Source organism: Arvicanthis niloticus, chromosome 1 (assembly GCF_011762505.2).
Source record: "Arvicanthis niloticus isolate mArvNil1 chromosome 1, mArvNil1.pat.X, whole genome shotgun sequence".
NCBI lineage: Eukaryota > Metazoa > Chordata > Mammalia > Rodentia > Muridae > Arvicanthis > Arvicanthis niloticus.
The window spans coordinates 10,651,469-10,669,789 of NC_047658.1; the positions used below are offsets into that span (position 1 = coordinate 10,651,469).

General features: G+C 41.4%; 1 protein-coding gene across 6 annotated transcripts in view; it reads right to left on the minus strand.

Moving 5' to 3' along the window:
* Positions 1-18,321, minus strand: part of Garre1 (granule associated Rac and RHOG effector 1) — a 79,561-nt gene that overhangs the window by 49,808 nt on the left and 11,432 nt on the right. For 4 of the 6 annotated variants that reach the window (XM_076932096.1, XM_034501534.2, XM_076932102.1 and 1 more), the window contains one exon: positions 1,764-3,019. In XM_076932096.1, coding sequence (XP_076788211.1) covers positions 1,764-2,258 — 495 coding nt within the window. In that variant the 5' untranslated portion in view covers positions 2,259-3,019. Of the gene's footprint in view, positions 1-1,763; positions 3,020-3,776; positions 3,862-18,321 lie in introns of all 6 variants that reach the window. The other 2 variants (XM_076932100.1, XM_076932099.1) reach the window with 1 other exon arrangement.

Sequence of the window (18,321 nt, forward strand, 5' to 3'; positions counted from 1 at the left end):
TTTCTATGATGAACCATTTCATGAAATCATAGAAAAAGTCAGAAATTACAAATATACCTGAATAGAGAGATTCAAGATAGAAAGAACCTATGGTGTACGTAACTCAGTGGTAAAGTATAGGCCTGATGTGTACAAGGACTTGAGTTTAAGACCTAACACTGAAACAAAACACAAACACACACACACACACACACACAAACTTGGATGATACAGAAAGAATTGTAATGGCTCCACAAGCATGATACATAAACTCCTAAAGTATCTCATATTTAAGTAAAAAGAATGCCCCAATATTATACATTTGTAATAGCAAAAGCAACGAAATATGGCTCCTGAATCAAATCCAGTGACTTGAACACACACAGTCTCTTGGATGAAATGAGTTTGGTTTTTAAAGATTTATTTTAAATCATGTTTGTCGGTGAGTTCACATGTGTGTGCACATATGGGGTATGTGCACATGTGTGTAGGTTCCCAGAGGACAAATCAAGACCTCAGATTCTGGCATTACAGGTGGTTATGAGCTGCCTTACATGAGTGCTGAGAACCAAACTTGGACTCAGGTCCTCAGGAAGAGCAGTATACACTTTGAACCTCTTAGCCACCTCTCCACAAGCCTTTAATCCCAGGACTCAGGAGGCAGAGGTATCCTGTAAGTTAAAGACAAGCCTGGTTGGTTTACATATGGAGTTCCATGGCAGTCATGACTATATATCTAAAAAACAAACAAGAACCCTACCTGCTCTTCCAGAGTACCCAGGTTTGATTCCTAGCACCCACATGATAGTAATAACCATCTATAACTCCCTAGGGACTGGATATACATGCAGGCAAAATACACACACACACACACGCACACACACACACAAATAAATGTACAAAAAAAAAAAAAAAAAAAAAAAAAAAAAAAAAAAAAACCCTAATGCAACAGAATCAAAGTTTAAAAAAAACAAGACTCATCATAGCTCAGTGGTACAGCATTTGTGGTGAAAGCATAAAGTTCTAGGTTCTATCCATACCACAGAATAAAAATGAACAGTAAAAAATTATTTCCTCAATGAAGTCAAGGGGGAAAAAAGCCATCTTTATTCTGAATAAAACTGGATTCAAATCTAGAGTTCTAAAGAAGAGTGCTTCATTTTTACAATACCCCGCAAGAAATACACTGAGTAAGATTCAAATGCATTTGAATTAAAAAAAGTTTTGAATTTAGAACTGGAAAACTAATTTATTCTATAAACACATGGGACTTTCTTATAAACCAATGATTCTATAGATTGGAAATTGAAGAATATGACTCATGATCATACTTAGAATTCTAAGCACTTCTGTTTGTGCAGTATTAGGGATTGAGGCTAGGACTTCACACATTAGGCAAAGGCACTGCAATGTGTCTCCAGTCCTTAAGTATATACTTTCCATAGTATATTATTTGAATATCAGTTTCCAATTTGAGAAAATTAATGGCAAACATCAAATACAGATAACCAGCTTAACTTTTTCTTTGGTGTGGGCTGGGGTTGGACCTGAGATCTCACACCCTGAACATTGACTCTAGCACTGAGCCCAGCTTTCTAATCCTTCTCAGTAATCGTGTAACTTACTTAAAATGAAAGCATCAGAACCTGGCAGGCACCAAACTTTTTACAAGAAGGAATATCAACAGAAAGAGGACAAAGGCTATTATTATTGCTGCAGTTTGGAGAAACTGAGGGTCTTCACTGACATTTGCAGTACACTTTCCTATGGTGACAGTACTTTACCTCAATGTCCTGGAGACTGAATTCCTTCTGATCTGTGAAGTTTGCAGCCCCAGCACTGAGTTCCATGAGCATCTTGGCAATCTCAGGCTTTATAGCCGAGGTCAATCTGCTGGCTACTTCCATTACATGCTCCTGCACATCTTTGAGCTGCATGGCGGCCTTTGAGTAGTGTGAGTTCCTGAACACGGTGCTGAAGAGATCTGTGAGGAACGTACTAGCACGGCAAAAGACATTGAGGGCATCCAGGTACTTAGAGATCCCCTGCTGGATGTCAGCAATGGGAGTAGAGTGGGGCATGGCATGGTGGCAGCTGCCTGCAGCGGTCAGACTGCCCAGCGGGGCAGAGGGGGCCGTGGATGCCAGGGGAGCGTTCAGTGCTCGGCCCAGCTCAGGCATCGGGTACTGCTGGTGCTGCTGCACCTTCTGCTTGGACCCGCCAAGCAGGAAGCGCCGCTTGTAGTCCATCTTATTGTCCTGGGCACTGCAGCAATACATGCGGGTGGGGAACTGTCCCGGGGACCACTAGCAGGTCAGGGTTCTGAGTCCTTTTTTTTTTTCCAAAACTGTAGCTAGGTATAAAAATAGTGGAGTTCTGCAAATCTAACTTTTAAAAAAGCCATTTCCATGAGGCAGGTGACCATGTGATCCAACATAAAGGTGAGAAAAATAACAAATTTATATAATTAATATTTTCAGTGTAGGTAGGAACTCTAACAAAAAAAAATAAGAGTGTCCAAAATGCTCTGTAACTGTTCAGCATCCTACCCTCAATGAAGATATGCTTGCTGAGGAAAATGTTTACTTATAATCCCTTTGCAAGAATATTTTGATACTTACATTTACAATGGCAGAAAAATAACTTAACTTTTAAAATGTAATATAATGTATCTTCTATATACCAAAAAGGACCCTAGCTGGTCAACAGCATTTAGGCGGAAGGGGTTACTTCACAAGAAGTCCTTAAAGAAGAACACACCTCTGCAGAATTCTGACAGAGCCTGCCTGTCAAATCCATTTACCTGAAAAGCTGCTTCTCAGTGCTAAAAACTTCCAAATCTCCTGTAACGGTTTCTGGGAACAAGTTTTCTTTAAACATGGCATTTGCTATTGTGTGTCTTCTCCTTTCTTTTGTTTGCTGAGGTAGCGGTTTCCTTGTAACATTAATAAAAAGTGCTTCCAGACTGGGTTGGCCTGCAGTTGTAAAGTCTGAAGCAAGAAAGCACAGATGTATTCATAAGGCCTCTTTAAGTCATTTCCTGTAAGAGGAAAGAGAGAAGATGATGTCAGGGAGGCTGTAGGACAAACAGCAATTCTGAACACTTCTACAGTGCTGTATCCTCCACTTTGGTGAGCTTCACATCAAGACACTATAATAAACTTCATGAAAGCAGGACAGGTAAAAACCAGCTATGAGGAGGAAGGAACACTAGAAAACTCCTTGGGCGCCAGGCAGTGGTGGCACACACCTTTAATCCCAACACTTGCTTGGGAGGCAGAGGGAATCTCTGAGTTCAAGGCCAGTGTGAGCTACAAAGTGAATTTCAGGACAGCCAGGTTACATAGAAGAACTGTGTCTTGGGAGAAAAGGAGGAGGAGAAAAAGGAGTAGAAGGAGGAGGAGAAAAGAAAGAGGGAAGGGAGGGGAAGAAAGAAAGAAGGAGAGGAAGAGAGGGAGGGAAGAACGGAGGTAGGGAGAAAGAGAGAAAGGCAAGCAAGCTAACTTGTTCACTTCTTGGGTTGGAGGCTAAAGATATAACTCAACATGCATGAAGCCCTGGGTTCAACGCCCCCAGCACTGAGTAAGTTAGCTGGGATGGCTCCCACCTCTAATCTCAACATCCAGGAGGTGGAAGCAGAAGATAAGAAGTTGTTTAAGGTTAAATTGTTAACCTAATGTATTCCAGACCAACCTGGATTACAGATCTTTCTCAAAATAAAAAATAAAAAGAAGAAAAATCTTCAAATTCTAACAAAGATAATGCAACAAATTAACTGTGACTTCAGACCAACTAACCTAAAGCTGGTTAAGTGGCAACACTTTGAACAGGGCCTGCTCAACATTTGGCATTCCTTTGTTTCTCTTCAAAGGGCTCACAAACCTACAAGAAGATTGGATATAAAATGGGATAGTATTTTGCATGCCACCTGTGTACAGCCCCCTGTACAACTTAAATGAGCTCAATAAAACACAAGCAAAGTGCTGCACACCGATAATCCCAGATCTTAGGAGGTTGTTTCAGAGGACTGCCTTGAGTTTTGAGGTCAGTCTAGATTAAAGAGCCAAGTATCAGATCAGATCAGGGCTATACAATCAAAGTGGAGAATCACCTCTACATGACTTGGAGGATCTAGGGCAATGTAAGCACCATGTGATCAGCTGTTAATCTGTTTAATGGTAATAACAAGAAAAAAATCTGCATGTGTCTTGTACAAATACAATTCTAAAATCCCACATTTATTTGCCTATTTATGTGGAATTCGAAAGACAACATGTGGGAGTCTGTTTTCTCCTATCATGTGAACTCCAATCAGGCTTGGCAGCAAGCACTCTTACCCACTGTACATGGGACACCATACCAGGCAGAATTAATTCTTCTAAAAAGAAGAGTTATGTATTTTATGTGTATGGGTGTTTTGTCTGCACATATGTCTGGGCATTATCAGTGTGCCTGATGTCTGCAAAGGCCAGAAGAGGGCATCAAATCCCCTGGAACTGGAGTTATCAATGGTTATAAGCTGCCATGGAAGTGCTAAGAATGAAACTTGGGTCCTCTGGAAGAACAGCCAGTGCTCTTAACTGCTGAGCCATCTCTCCAGCCCCAGAAACTACTTTTAAGAAAACCAAATACACCACTGGGCAGTGGTGGCGCACGCCTTTAATCAGCAAGTCAGCACAGAGGTGGCTCTTTCTCCACCTGGTCATTAGATAATATCACCAAGTCACTGAATCCTGAGCCCCTGTCCCAACACTAAGAAGTAGGGCTTTCTAGAGCATTAAGTCAAAACACTGTCAGGAAAAAAAAAATCAATATGTAATCTTGTTTTATATTTCAGTTTAAAACACCTTACTTGGGCTGGGGTATAATTCAGTGGTAGACTATGTGTTTACCATGTACAAGGTCTTGGAGTCAATCACTAGCACTATCAACAACCCCCTCAAACTCATACAGCTGGTTTATGGGAAATGCAGTAATCCTACTCCAGAGGATTTTACTTAAACTTCATGACTAATCAGTTATCTGCCAGTGTTTGCCTCCAAATGGCATTATATTGGAAATTAGTTTCAGCATATAAATTTTATGTGAAAATTAATATTCAGTTTATGATTTTTGTACTCTTGCTTTTGGACAGTTCCAATCTCATGCTTATAGCCTGAAACAATGCCAACCTGGACTACTGAGCAAGAGCCCTTACATCATCTCTTGCCTAGCAGGCCCAAAGCCTGGTTTAATCCCCAGAACTGAAAAAAAGCTTCATAAACTTCACTTTATAAATACTATGTTTCTAAATTAGCAGACAAGGCAGAGACAGGCGGATTTCTGAGTTCGAGGCCAGCCTGGTCTACAGAGTGAGTTCCAGGACAGCCAGGACTACACAGAGAAACCCTGTCTCAAAAAACCAAAAAAAAAAAAATTAGCAGACAGATTTAAAAACTATAATGAAATTTTAAGTCTGTGGGTGATAAGATGTGTGAATATCGGGCAGTGGTGGTACACGCCTTTAATCCCAGCACTTGGGAGGCAGAGGCAGGTGGATTTCTGAGTTCGAGGCCAGCCTGGTCTACAGAGTGAGTTCCAGGACAGGCAGGGCTATACAGAGAAACCCTGTCTCGAAAAACAAAAACAAAATGAAGATGTGTGAATATTATGCTAAATGTAGTCAGGTTTCATGACTAACACAGTGGTGCATAGATATACAAGCATGCAGCCATACACATAAAATAATAAAGTAACAGATGTTCATTTAAAAAAATAAATGTACACATACACACATGAACACCAGCTATGGGTATACTTGAATAATTTTTACATGTTTTAAAGACTTATTTTTATTTTGTGTGTATGGGTGTTTTGCCTCATATATGGGTGTGTACTGTGTTCTTGATGCATAGAGGCCACAGGAGGGCCCCAGATCCCTTGGAACTGAAGTTGCAGGTCACTGTAAGCCACTATGTGGGTTCTGAAAATTGAACCCATGTTCTCTGCAAGAGCATTCAGTGCTCTTAACTACTGCGCCACCTTTCCAGCCCCTATACTTTCTTTTCTTTTTTCTTTTTCTGTTTTTCAAGACAGCATTTCTCTGTGTAGCCCTGGCTGTCATGGAGCTAACTATGTAGACCAGGCTGGCCTCAAACCAGGAGGTCCATCTGCCTATGTCTCCCAAGTGCTGGGATTAGAGATATACAACAGTACTATCTGGCTCTTTTCTCTCTTCTCTTCTCTTCTCTTCTCTTCTCTTCTCTTCTCTTCTCTTCTCTTCTCTTCTCTCCCTCCCTCCCTCCCTCCCTCCCTCTCTCTCTCTCTCTCTCTCTCTCTCTCAAATTCTCCCTGACGCTGTCTGTCTTTCATATGCATTTGATCCATATTTATCTTCCAAGGACTAAAATATTAAAAAATATTTCTCTTTCATACCCTCTTAATAAAATTATCACCAGGAAAACATTCAAAATATAGGAAGCTGCACACAGTATGGACAAAAATATTTACTGTGAAAGGCTGTACAAGTTAGTTCAGCCATCCAGTAATGTCTTCATAAATTCTAATGCTACTTACAATTCTCAAGCACATCAGAAAATTACACTTCAGTAGATTAAATGGCACCTTTTCAACACCACATAACTTGCAAAGTTTCTCAATAGATTTAAATACAGACCAATTACATTCATTCCTTCGAAATACCCAACAGTTCTATTTGAAACAACAGAAAACATTCTTGAAACTAGATGGAGAACCAGTGTAAGAGCAACCCTGGGCCCCTAGCAAGAAAATGCAAAGTGTTATCCGCTCAGGAAAGTGGTGGGAAGCACACTTCCCTCTACGGGAGTCACTAAGAGAGTGGCCTTGCAGGTCTGACTAGCTAGGTGAGGTCCGGGTTCTGCACTGACCAGTAATGTGACCCTGAGTAAGTTCTTTAGCCTCTCTGTAGATGATGTGTCATCATCTTTAAGCAGAGATAATAAGAGTAACTACTGTTATTGAGTTAAATAAGCCCATACATACCAAAAACAGAATAATGTCTGGAACATACTAAGCATTGTTTGATGATATCACTTAAGACAAGGGAAGATAGACAGGCCTCATTATCTTTGCTTGCCTGGAAAAACACTACTGATAAACAAAGGTTTTGTTGCATTACCTAATACCTAAACCAAACAGAAACCACCCTAGGATGGGAGGTAGCACATGCTTCATGAACCCTAACGTCTACTTCAATACACTAAGCAAAGAGAAATGAATTTCTGAACGAATTCATTAGAAGTTCCTGTTTGACTAAAATTTGATGGCCGTGATTTGTAAATATAGAGCATGTTTGTGTGTGTGCATGCTGTTAGGGATCAAATCTAGGACCTCACCATGGTAGGAAGTGCTCTCCCTTTTCTAACCATTACATCCTTAGTCTCAGCCAGAAAACAATTTCCAGTCCATTTCATTCATTCAGGCAACAGAGAACACAGAGCAACAAACAGCTCTGCTGTCAGCAATGAGATCACAAAAAGATTCACTGTAGGACCACACGAGCTTACCCTGGCATTCTCCCCAGTCCAGGTAGCCTAATGGCAAAGCTCTTCACAAGAGAATCACAGCCTAACAGGAAGGTTTGAGCCTGGTCTATTTAAATGGGAGCCACTGCTGAGAGACAGAGAGCTCAGGAAATGTGTTGTATTCTAAGATACAGCACAGCAGAGCTGACCATTTCCTAGATCCCACAGAGCCAAAGGGGAACAATGAGGTAACCGATGCTTCCTGGAGGAGCTGGGTAAGTGGCCAGCTCTAAATGGGCAGCTACAGAGATCAGGAGTGGGAAACAATCTAATCAGCTTCATCTCCCCCATACTTCCCATCTAATCACCAAGTTAGCCAGCTCCCACGAAGGAGACAGGATTACCATAAAGAGGAAATTCCTGCCAATTACCTACACAGACAGGTTTAGTTGTTTGGTTAGTTGTTTTAGTGGATGGCACCAAGGGCTAACTAAGCTTATGATAGAACTAAGCAAATGTTCTACTGAGCTACATACACTTCAGTCCAACAAACAAGTTCTTTTTCCCCCCTCCCTTCCCCGGTTACTCCAGCCCCACTCACTCTGGCCATAAGTTCTTCTTTTTCTTTTTTTTTTTTCTTTTTTCTTTTTTTCTTTTTTTTTTTTTTTTTGGTTTTTTTTAGAGACAGGGTTTCTCTGTGTAGTCCTGGCTGTCCTGGAACTCACTCTGTAGACCAGGCTGGCCTCAAACTCAGAAATTCGCCTGTCTCTGCCTCCCAAGTGCTGGGATTAAAGATGTGCGCCACCACACATACCACAGCGCATATACAGAGGTCAGTTGAGTTGGAGGAATTGTTTCTCCCACCATGTGGTGGAAGACACTTTTGCCTGCTAAGTCATCTTGCCAGCCCTGAGTTCTTCATTAATAATCACTCACTAATGAAGACAAACTAGAATGTCTTCAAAGGACATTAAACTAGGTGTGGTGCACTCAGGAAGGCAGAGATCAGAGGGTCTCTGTGAATTAGAGGCCAGACTGGCCTTCATAGCGAGACTCTATTTAAAAAAAAAAAAAAAAAAAAAAAAAAAAAACTAAGATAAAAAGAACATCAGTTCTCTCAAAATAAACTTTGTTTTACAGACAAGGTCTTATGTACCCCAGGCTGACTTTAGACTCAAATAGCTGAGGATTATCTTAAACTTCTTTTTTAGCATATATTTTTTTAAATATTTATTTATTGTATGTATGTGAGTACACTGTTGCTCTCTTCAGACACACCAGACGAGGGCATCGGATCCCATTACAGATGGTTATGAGCCACCATGTGGTTGCTGAGAATTGAACTCAGGACCTCTGGAAGAGCAGTCAGTGCTCTTAGCTACTGAGTCATCTCTCCAACCCCATCTTAAACTTCTGACCCTCCTGCATACACCTCTCAAGTGCTGAGATCAGAAGCTGCATTATAACCCTGTGACACTAGGCCTCGTTTTATGTGGTCTTGAGGCTTGAACCCAGAGCTTCAAGCATGATAGGCAAACACTCCTCTCCCTAGCTAAGAAGCAGGCATTTTAGAACCTACAAAAAAAACCTGTAAAAGCCAGGCTTGTGCACTTGTAAAGTCTAGAACTTAGGTGGCTGAGGCAGAAGGATCCTGAGTTCAAGGAAGGCCTCAGCTACATAGTGAGTTTGAGGCTAGTGTGAGCTACACAGAAAGACAATGACTCAAATGATACAGAATTAAATAAGTACATAAATGCATAAATAAATGAAAAAAGCAAGAGAAGAGGAAAAACCCCTGAAAATTTTCTGAATGGTATCCTATGTAACACTTGAGAACCAGGAAATAAGAACTATGATTACATGATGAAAGACATAGGAAGAACTAAAACAGAGATAAAGTACAAACACACGTATGTTGAGTGTGGTATCAGTGCTATATGTCCTGCTCCATCACTCTCTGTCTTATTCCTCTGGCACAAGGTCTTGCTGGTACTAGGTACCTGGTACTAGGCTGGCAGCCAACAAGTCTCGAATCTTCCTGTCTCTGCCCTCAAAGTGCTGGGGTTATGGGCACACTCAGCTTTTTACGTTTATTCTGGGATCTGAACTCAGGTCCCTATGCTTGCACAGGAAGTGATCCTGCCCACTGAGGCATCTCTCTACATGTAATATACATACATCTTTAAAAAGTGTTGAGGCTAAATCCAAAACCAATGAAAGTGTTTCGTGCAAGGTACACAGAAAAGCAAAGGCAAGAATACAAACCACATTTCTTTCAACCTATAATGTGTTTTATTCTTACCTGTATAGAAAGATGTAACTCTTCACTAAACCTGGAGCTCACTGACTCAGCCAGATTAGCAAGCCCTTGAGGTCTCCTGTCTCTGCCCCCAGCAATCCGATTCCAGGTGCACAGCGCTTTCCTGGCTTTTATGTGGATGCTAGCAATCCAAATCCAAGTCCTCACATTTACACAGCAAGTACTTTATCCACTAAGCTTTCTCCCCAGCTCTGTAATTTAAAAATATTCCATGTTTTTAATCCCTAAAATATAAGCAGACAAATGACTCAATTATGCCATGTTTTCTTTGTTGTGTTTCCTTTTTTCCCCAAGACAAGGTCTCACTATATAGTGATTTCAGGGTGACTTCATATTTATAGTGACCCTCAAAATGCCAGGATTAAAAGAGTGAGCCACTATGCCCAGCTATTTGTTGTTTGTTTGTTTTTGAGACGAGTTCTCACTATATAGACCAGACTGACCTAAAACTTACTATGTAGACAAGGCTGGTCTCAAACTCATGGTCCTCACCCTCCCAAGTGCTAGGATTGCGATGCATGAGCAACCACAGCCAGCTTTAGTTACCTCATGTTTCACCTTTCTAGTGTTACATGTTGACAATATAAAATTAAATAAAAATCCTTTCGTATACTTGAATTGAAAATATCAGTCTTAAGCTAGGCATGATGGAGCTTGCTTTTAATCGAAGCACTCAAGAGGTAAAAGCAGGTGGATCTCTGAGTTCAAGGCCAGCCTGGTCTATGAATCGAAGTAGACCTGTCTCAAAAAACTAAAAAGGAAAAATGAAAAAAAGAGGGGAAGAGGAGGGAGAAAATCAGTCTGATTTATTTTTTCCTTTGCCAAAAAATATTTCCTAGCTCTCCTTAAAAGAAAGAATTCCCAATCCAGTTGTAATATATGCCCCTAATACCATTTCCCACCAAAATGAATCAGAGCTTACAAGAATGGCTGATTCTAAGGCTAGGGATGGCTCAGTTGGCAGAAGTATTTGTCTTACAAGTATGAAGAACCTGAGTTCATTTCATAAAGCCCTTGTAAAAATCCTGGGCATAGTAGCTCAAGCTTGTAACAGAAGCATCCTTTTAGGGCTCGCTGGTCCAGCAATTCTAGACTGACTGGTGAGCTCCAGCCCAAAGGCATGCACACCCACCTACATCTACAAAAGCACACACATACACATTTAAAAAAAGAAGAGGGCCAGGCACATGGCTTTAATCTCTCTGTCAGAGAGACAGAGGCAGGAGGATCTCTTTGAGTTCAAGAGCAGCCTGGTCTACATAGTGAGTTACAAAACAGCTAGGGCAACATAAAGAGACTCTGTCTTAAACAAACAAACCAAAAGATGCAAGAAGAAAACTGACTCCCAAAAGTTGCTCTCTGAACTCTGAACTCAGGCTCACTCATTCTGGCTCTTCCTCTCTAAAAATAAAAAAGAGATGCCTACAACTCAACAACAAAATTGAGTATTCCAGTAAGAAAAGCACTCACATATTCTTATTGACATAGAGCAGGTATACATATAAATCCCACTCAATGTGACACTTCAATGCACACACACAGTATGTGTTTGATTAATCCAATCCCTCCCTCCATATTCCTTTTCCAAATATTTTGGGTGCGATGACTCAGCAAGTAACAACATTGCTATGCAAGTCTGATGACCTGAGTCTGATGCCTGGATCCCATAGTGGAAGAGAACTGACTCCCCAAGATTGTTCCTTCACCGCCACACGGAGCTGCAGCATTTGTGTGCACACACACACACCATATATATGTACCATGTTTTGTTTTGTTTTCTGAGTTTGGGCTGTCCTGGACTTTGTAGACCAGGGTGGCCTTGAACTTACATACAGAGATTCACCTGCCTTTGTCTCCCAAGTGCTGTCCAACAATAAAATTTTTAAAGTTTATAAATAACAAATCTAGCCAATAGGTATAAAATACTAAGAAAACCAACATTTTGCAACTGTAATGAAACAACGGTTCTAGCCAAGTTATTCCTCACTTTCTACATGATGAAATGATAATTTGAGGAAATTTATGATGGACTCAAGCCTGATTATATCTGAACCCAATAATTAATTCTAGCTTCATAAAAAATGGCAAGAACTGGAGAGATAGCTCATCCTTTAAGAGCACCATCTGCTCTTTCAGAGGACCTGAGTTTGGCTCCTAGCAACTACATGGCAGATTACAACTACCCACAACTCCAGTTTCAGGGGATTGGACATCCTCTTCTGGCCTCTGCAGGCACCAGCCATGCATGTGATACAAAGACATACATGTAGGGAAAACACTCATATACACAAAAAAAAAAAAAAAAAAAATACACATGAAGTGTTTCTATCAAAACCTAATTAAACCTATCTATTTAGCAAGGAAGCATGAAAGAAAAACCGCAAACTAAGTCTTTTCTGTGACCTTTTTTTTTTTTCTTTCTTTCTTTCTTTCTTTCTTTCTTTTTTTTTTTTTTTTTTTTTTTTTTTTGGTTTTTGGTTTTTTTCAAGACAGAGTTCCTCTGTATAGCCCTGGAACTTGATCTGTAGACCAGGCTGGCCTCGAACTCAGAAATCCGCCTGCCTCTACCTCCCAAGTGCTGGGATTAAAGGCGTGCGCCACTACTGCCCGGCTTCCTGTGGCCTTCTCAACCAACTTTCCCTCTGTGTAGCCCTGGCTGTCCTAGAACTCACTCCATAGAGCAGGCTGGCCTTGAACTCAAAGACCTTCCTGTCTCTGCCTCCCTGGTGCCGAGGTAAAAATCGAGAGCCAACATTGCCCGGCTCAACCTTATTTTTCATTAATGACCACTAACCGTAGAGCTTGCTTGGCTAAGTTATTCTATAGTCTCAGAATAATTGTATCAGCTCAGTCCTTAGTTTCATTTTTTTATTCTTTTCTACCAACTTTTTAAAAAATCTCTTTTCTGTATGTAATTTTCTTAAAATTTACATACACTCATGTCCACTGACACATACCATAAAGTAAAATTAAACTCCACACATGGCCCACTCATAGCTGGCCACTCTCCAGCCTCATTAACCCACACCTTCACTCAGCACTCTCTAGCCACATGTCCACTTTGTTTAGAGCATCTAGCACTTGGTACAGCTGGAGCCTTTTCTAGGAAGCTGTTACCCTACCTAGCCTCCTATTCTCATCCCGTCCCCCCATCCTAGTAATTCTTTCTCCGGTCAACTGTAGAAACAAGGGTCACTTTGACAACAATAAAGTCTTTTCTTACTGACACCTTCCAATTTTCTGGCCATCTCACTCACTTCATACACCTCAGCAGCTGGCACAGAAGGACAGTACTCCTTTGTGACTGCCAGGTCCCCACAGTCAACAAATTTGCTGGCAGACTATCTGGAAACCTGACATCCGTGAGTTTCTGATTGTTTAAGATTACATTAGTTTTTGTAAGTCCAAGAAAACAGCTCTTATGTCAAGTTACCTCTCCCTGAACCATGTCAGATCTGAAGACTTGGCACAGGATGTGTACCTGTGACTTTAAGATGGATGATGCACTACAAGGATGCAGCTCAGTGGAAACACTTGCCTGGCTTGTCCAAGGCCCTAGGATCTGTCACCACCACCACCATCCCACAAATGTGGAGAAGGCAGATATTATGGTTTCCATCTCCAAAGTCAAGGCCAGATTTCAGGATCATTAGGAACACCCACAGCCAAGCCCAGGCTTAGTGTGATTAGAAAACTCTGGTTCTCTACTATCTATAAATCTGTTTATGGCATCTTTCTTTTGATAAACAAACATATGTATGCACACTTATACTTTCCTCCCTTGTTTCTGTAGTCAGATATATATTCCTGTTTCTTTACAGTTCCCAAACTGATGGTCAAACATAAATGAACTCTCCAGAGTTGTGCATAAAGCATATGAAAGGATGTTTAGATCATTCACTATGAGGAAAACAAAAATCAAAACCACAAGCCACCACTTCATAACCACTAGCCTGGCAACAATGAGTAGCAAATGTTGTGAAGGACATAAAGAGACTATAATCTTCATACATTGCTCACAGGTAAGGAAAATGGTACAGATGCTTTAGAAAACCAGCTAACACCTCCCTAAATGGTTAAACATAAAATCACCACATGGCTAAGCCACTTTACTCCTATGTATATACCAGGAGAAATAAAAAGCATGTTTACACCAAGAACAGCACATAAATGTTCCAAGTATTATTTCTAACAACCAAAAATTGCAATGTGAACCATCTTATCAACTAACAAATGGCATAATCAAACAGTAGAAAATTATTCAGCCTTTAAAAAAAATGGAAACAGAAGAGATGCCTTAGTACTTAATGTTCACTGCACTTGCGAAGGACCCCAGTTTGATTCCTAGTACCCACACGGTGGCTCACAAACTTTGGCAACTCCAGACCTGATATGTGACACCCTCTTCTGACTTCTTTGGGCACAGGTATGCACACAATACACATACATACTTGCAGGCAAAACATCAACAAAAAAAATCTTTTAAAAAAGACAGATATAGCTGGGCGGTGGTGGCGCACGCCTTTAATCCCAGCACTTGGGAGGCAGAGGCAGGCGGATTTCTGAGTTCGAGGCCAGCCTGGTCTACAGAGTGAGTTCCAGGACAGAGAAACCCTGTCTGTCTCGAAAAAAAAAAAAAAAAAAAAGACAGATATGATAAAGTATGCTTTTTAATCCCAATACTCAGGAGACAAAAGTAAGCAGATTTCTGAGAGTTTAAGATCAGTCAGGTCTACATAGTGAGTTCCAGGACAGTCAGGGCTATGTACATAGACCCTGTCTCAAAAAAATAAATAAATGAATAAATAAACAGAACAGATACAACAGAGGATGCTAGTAACAGCAAAGCTGGGGAGGAAGAGACAGGAGGATCCTTGGGATTTACTGGGCAAATATTCTGGCTGAATCAGTAGACTCCAGGTTCAAGTGAGAGATTCTGTCTTAAAAATATGGTAAGTAGTTGAGAAAGATACCCACCATTACACACATGCACACACAAAGTTTGTGATCACAAACTGCCCACCTTAGGTAATTCACTGAATAATAGGTTGGTAAGTGTGTAATGTTCAAGGGAAGGATGAGAGGATAAAAATCTTTTCAGAGATGGTGTCTTATGTAACCCAGACTGGCTATGGATTCATGATCTTCCACTCTCAGCCTCCCAGGTACTGGGAATACAGGTATATTCTGCTACACCTGGCTTCAAAAATGCTCTAAAATTAGTATAGTTAATGGCTACATGACCTGTAAATAGCCTTGAACCCACTGAATTATAAATGATGAGTGAACTATATAACACATGAGCTGTATGTCAATAAAGTTATAAATACTAAGATAATGAGGCCATAGAGCCTCAACTTTCCTAATGGAGTGCCTCTTTAATAGTCCCTTTAACACAGTTCTTCATGTGTGGTAACCCCAACAATAAAACTATTTTGTTGCTACTTCATAACTGTTATTTTGCTATTGTTGTGAATAATAATGTAAATATATGATATGCATAATATCTGATATGCAAACAGGTTAAAAACTGCTGTCACAGACAAATCCTTCTAAAAGAGGGAAAATAACTTGTAAGCACACCACAATGTTCTCTACTGTCCAATCCCAGGGGAGCAAAACCCAAACATCTCCCCATGCTAACACACAGACACTGCAGGAAATTCCTTAGGCAGATTGGTTAAGTCATTGTCTATGAAGTTCAAAGCCCAACCACTTCCATGTTTTTAGTTCTGACAGACACAAGCCATATTTAGAAATGAACTCCAGAAAAATGCTTTGAAAACTTTTACTCTCAACAATCATAAATTTAAAATATCCATCTAGGCAAGAGGAGAAACCTTAGAAGATCCAGTCCTTAGTCTGTCCCTCCTTAACCCCAGCTCTTTTGGCTCCTCTTATCTGTGACCACAGCTAAAAGTGAAGCTCTCTGGTGGGCATGTCCTTCTAGTTCTCCTCCTACTCCCAGCCATCTGCAAGTGTTATGGCTCCTCAGAGCCTGTGGGGCATCCTTGCTGTTTCTGACATCACCAACCATATCCTCCCTGGGAAGATTGTGCACCACTGCCCTTCCCAGGCATCCATGTCTCTTTCCTCATCCTAATATCACCTACTTCTCTCATGACCCATCTTCCCTGTCACAACCAGTCTACATGTTCCCTCCTAGCATCTAGAAGGCTCTCTGGACCTCTTGAGATGTCTTAGAAGTAGTTTTGATAAAGACTGAGTTAAGGGCCACATTGTGTTCTGTCAGACTCTGTTTCTACATAGCATTACTGACCTAAAACACAGTTTACCATCTCCCCTGTATGTCCCTGCTATCTCCAAGGTACAAGATCACTGACTTCATTCAAGACATTCAAGAATCAAGGACTGAGCCCATACAAGTAGGTAAAGTGTTTGCCATGAAAACAAAGACCAGAGTTTGATTTCCCAATACCCATGTGAAAAGGCTGAATATAGAGTAAATACATGCTTACAATCTCAGTGCTGGGGAAGGAGAGAAAACAGAGTTCCTGGGGCTCACTGGCCATGAGTAACAAGTCCCAAAGAGAGAGACTTTGGCTCAAAAACCAAAACAGGCCCAGGGTAAATGACTCTTGAAGAGAAATATCCAAGGTTGACCTCTGGTCCCCACACACATAGACACAATGCACATGAGCACCTGCACAGGCCCATGGCGAATGCACACTCATACCCACCCATTCATGTACACATATATTCAGAAAATATGCAAGAATGACTTGGGAGATAGTAGCAGAAGGATGGTGAATTCGAGGGCAACCTGGGCTGTACAGCAAGATCAAAGAGGAAAGCAGGAGAAAGAAAAAGAGGAGGGAAGGTCCGAGAGAAGCACACAGAAAAGGCTGTGTGCTTTCATGGTGGCATGCCTTTAATGCCACCAGTCCAGAGGCAGAGGCAGGATGATCTCTTTGAGTTTGAAGCCAGCCTGGTCTACATAGAGAGTTTAAAGGCCACCCAAAGCTACAGTGTGAGGTTCAGTCTCAAAAAATAAGCAAAAGAGTATAAGGCCACAGAACTAAGCATTGTACTTTACTCTTTTGTACAAGATTACTCAGTATTCAATCCTTTAACATAGTAGTTCTCACCATGGCTGGCCTACCTATGAGGCATTAAGGAAAGTGATTTTCTTTCCTGGCTCCTCATACTCATTTGGGTTGTCACAACTGAGGAAATGCCAGTAGCATCTAGGTAAATGAGTAGCATCTAGGGTAGAAACCAGAGACTCTGCTTAACATCCTCTAAAATACACAGCAACCCTCACATCAGGGATCTCCCACCCCAACATAGCAACAGTGCTAACACTGAGAAACCCTGATCACAAATGCTTTGAGTACTTTCAAGTTACCTAATATATTATGAAATTATTTCTTGGCTGCATGTGGTAGTACATCATATTTGTTTTCTCAATACTTAGAAAGCTAAGGCAAGGAGATCATGAGAATTCAAGGGTAGTCTAGCTACAAAGCAGTCTTGCCTCAAAATAAGACCAATCAAGTTACTTTCTCTGGCCAAGCAGTGGTGGTGTACACATTTAATCTCGACATCAGGAGGCAGAGGCAGGCAGATCTCTGGGCTTGGCTGAAGGCCAGCCTGGTCAATGGAGTTCCAGGACAGCAGGGCTATACAAAGAAACTGTCTCAAAAATAAACAAACAAACAAACAAACAACCTTCCTTACTGGAGATATGTTACAACCTTCTCCTATGAATTAAGGCACAAGTTCCCAAGACACCGAGAGGTATCATTATTAAAGAGATGATAGGTAAATGCTACCTTAGTGGTTTAGAAAACAATTCAAGAAGGGGAGTCCCAGAGACCAAGGCTCTGGACCGACCAGGGTTCTTCAGTTTACTTCCTACCTGCCTGCAAGGCCACTTCAAGAACCCATAATCCCATTCCCAGATTTGGGTTTGTCTGTGCTTGTGTAGGCCAGAGGTCAACAATGGGTGTCTTCTTGAACTGCTCTCCACCTTATCTTCTGAGGCAGTCACTCACTGAGCCCTGCACTCACCCAGCTAGACTGGTGAGCTGGTGAACACAGGGTCTATATGCTCCCTGCCCACAGATGTTTTTTCATACAGGTGTCAGGGATCCTACCTGGAGACTTCATGCTTGTGCTGTGGGGACTTTACTCACTGAGCCACCTTCCTTACCCCATTCCTATCCTTTCTTGCAGCAGACTCATCCCTTCAGCTGACCCTTGTTTCCATGCCAGAACACCCAGCCATGCTGTTCAAGCTGAAAAAAGCTTCACCTCAGAGTTTTGAGTAGCAATCTTCCTCAATCCCAGACCTGAGGAGGACATAACATCATCTCAACCCTATCACAAAATGTTCCTATGTCTCCCAGAGGAAGAAGGCACAAAGGTGGAAAGTGTGGCATGTCTCAGACCCTAAGACCTCATCATCTGCCACCTCAAATCAGTGCTCAACAGCAGCCAGTCAGGAGCCGCCTCATTTCCTGGGCAAGGTCAGTAAAAAGAGGAAGTTGGGGAAGAAGTTCACAAACCAGAAAC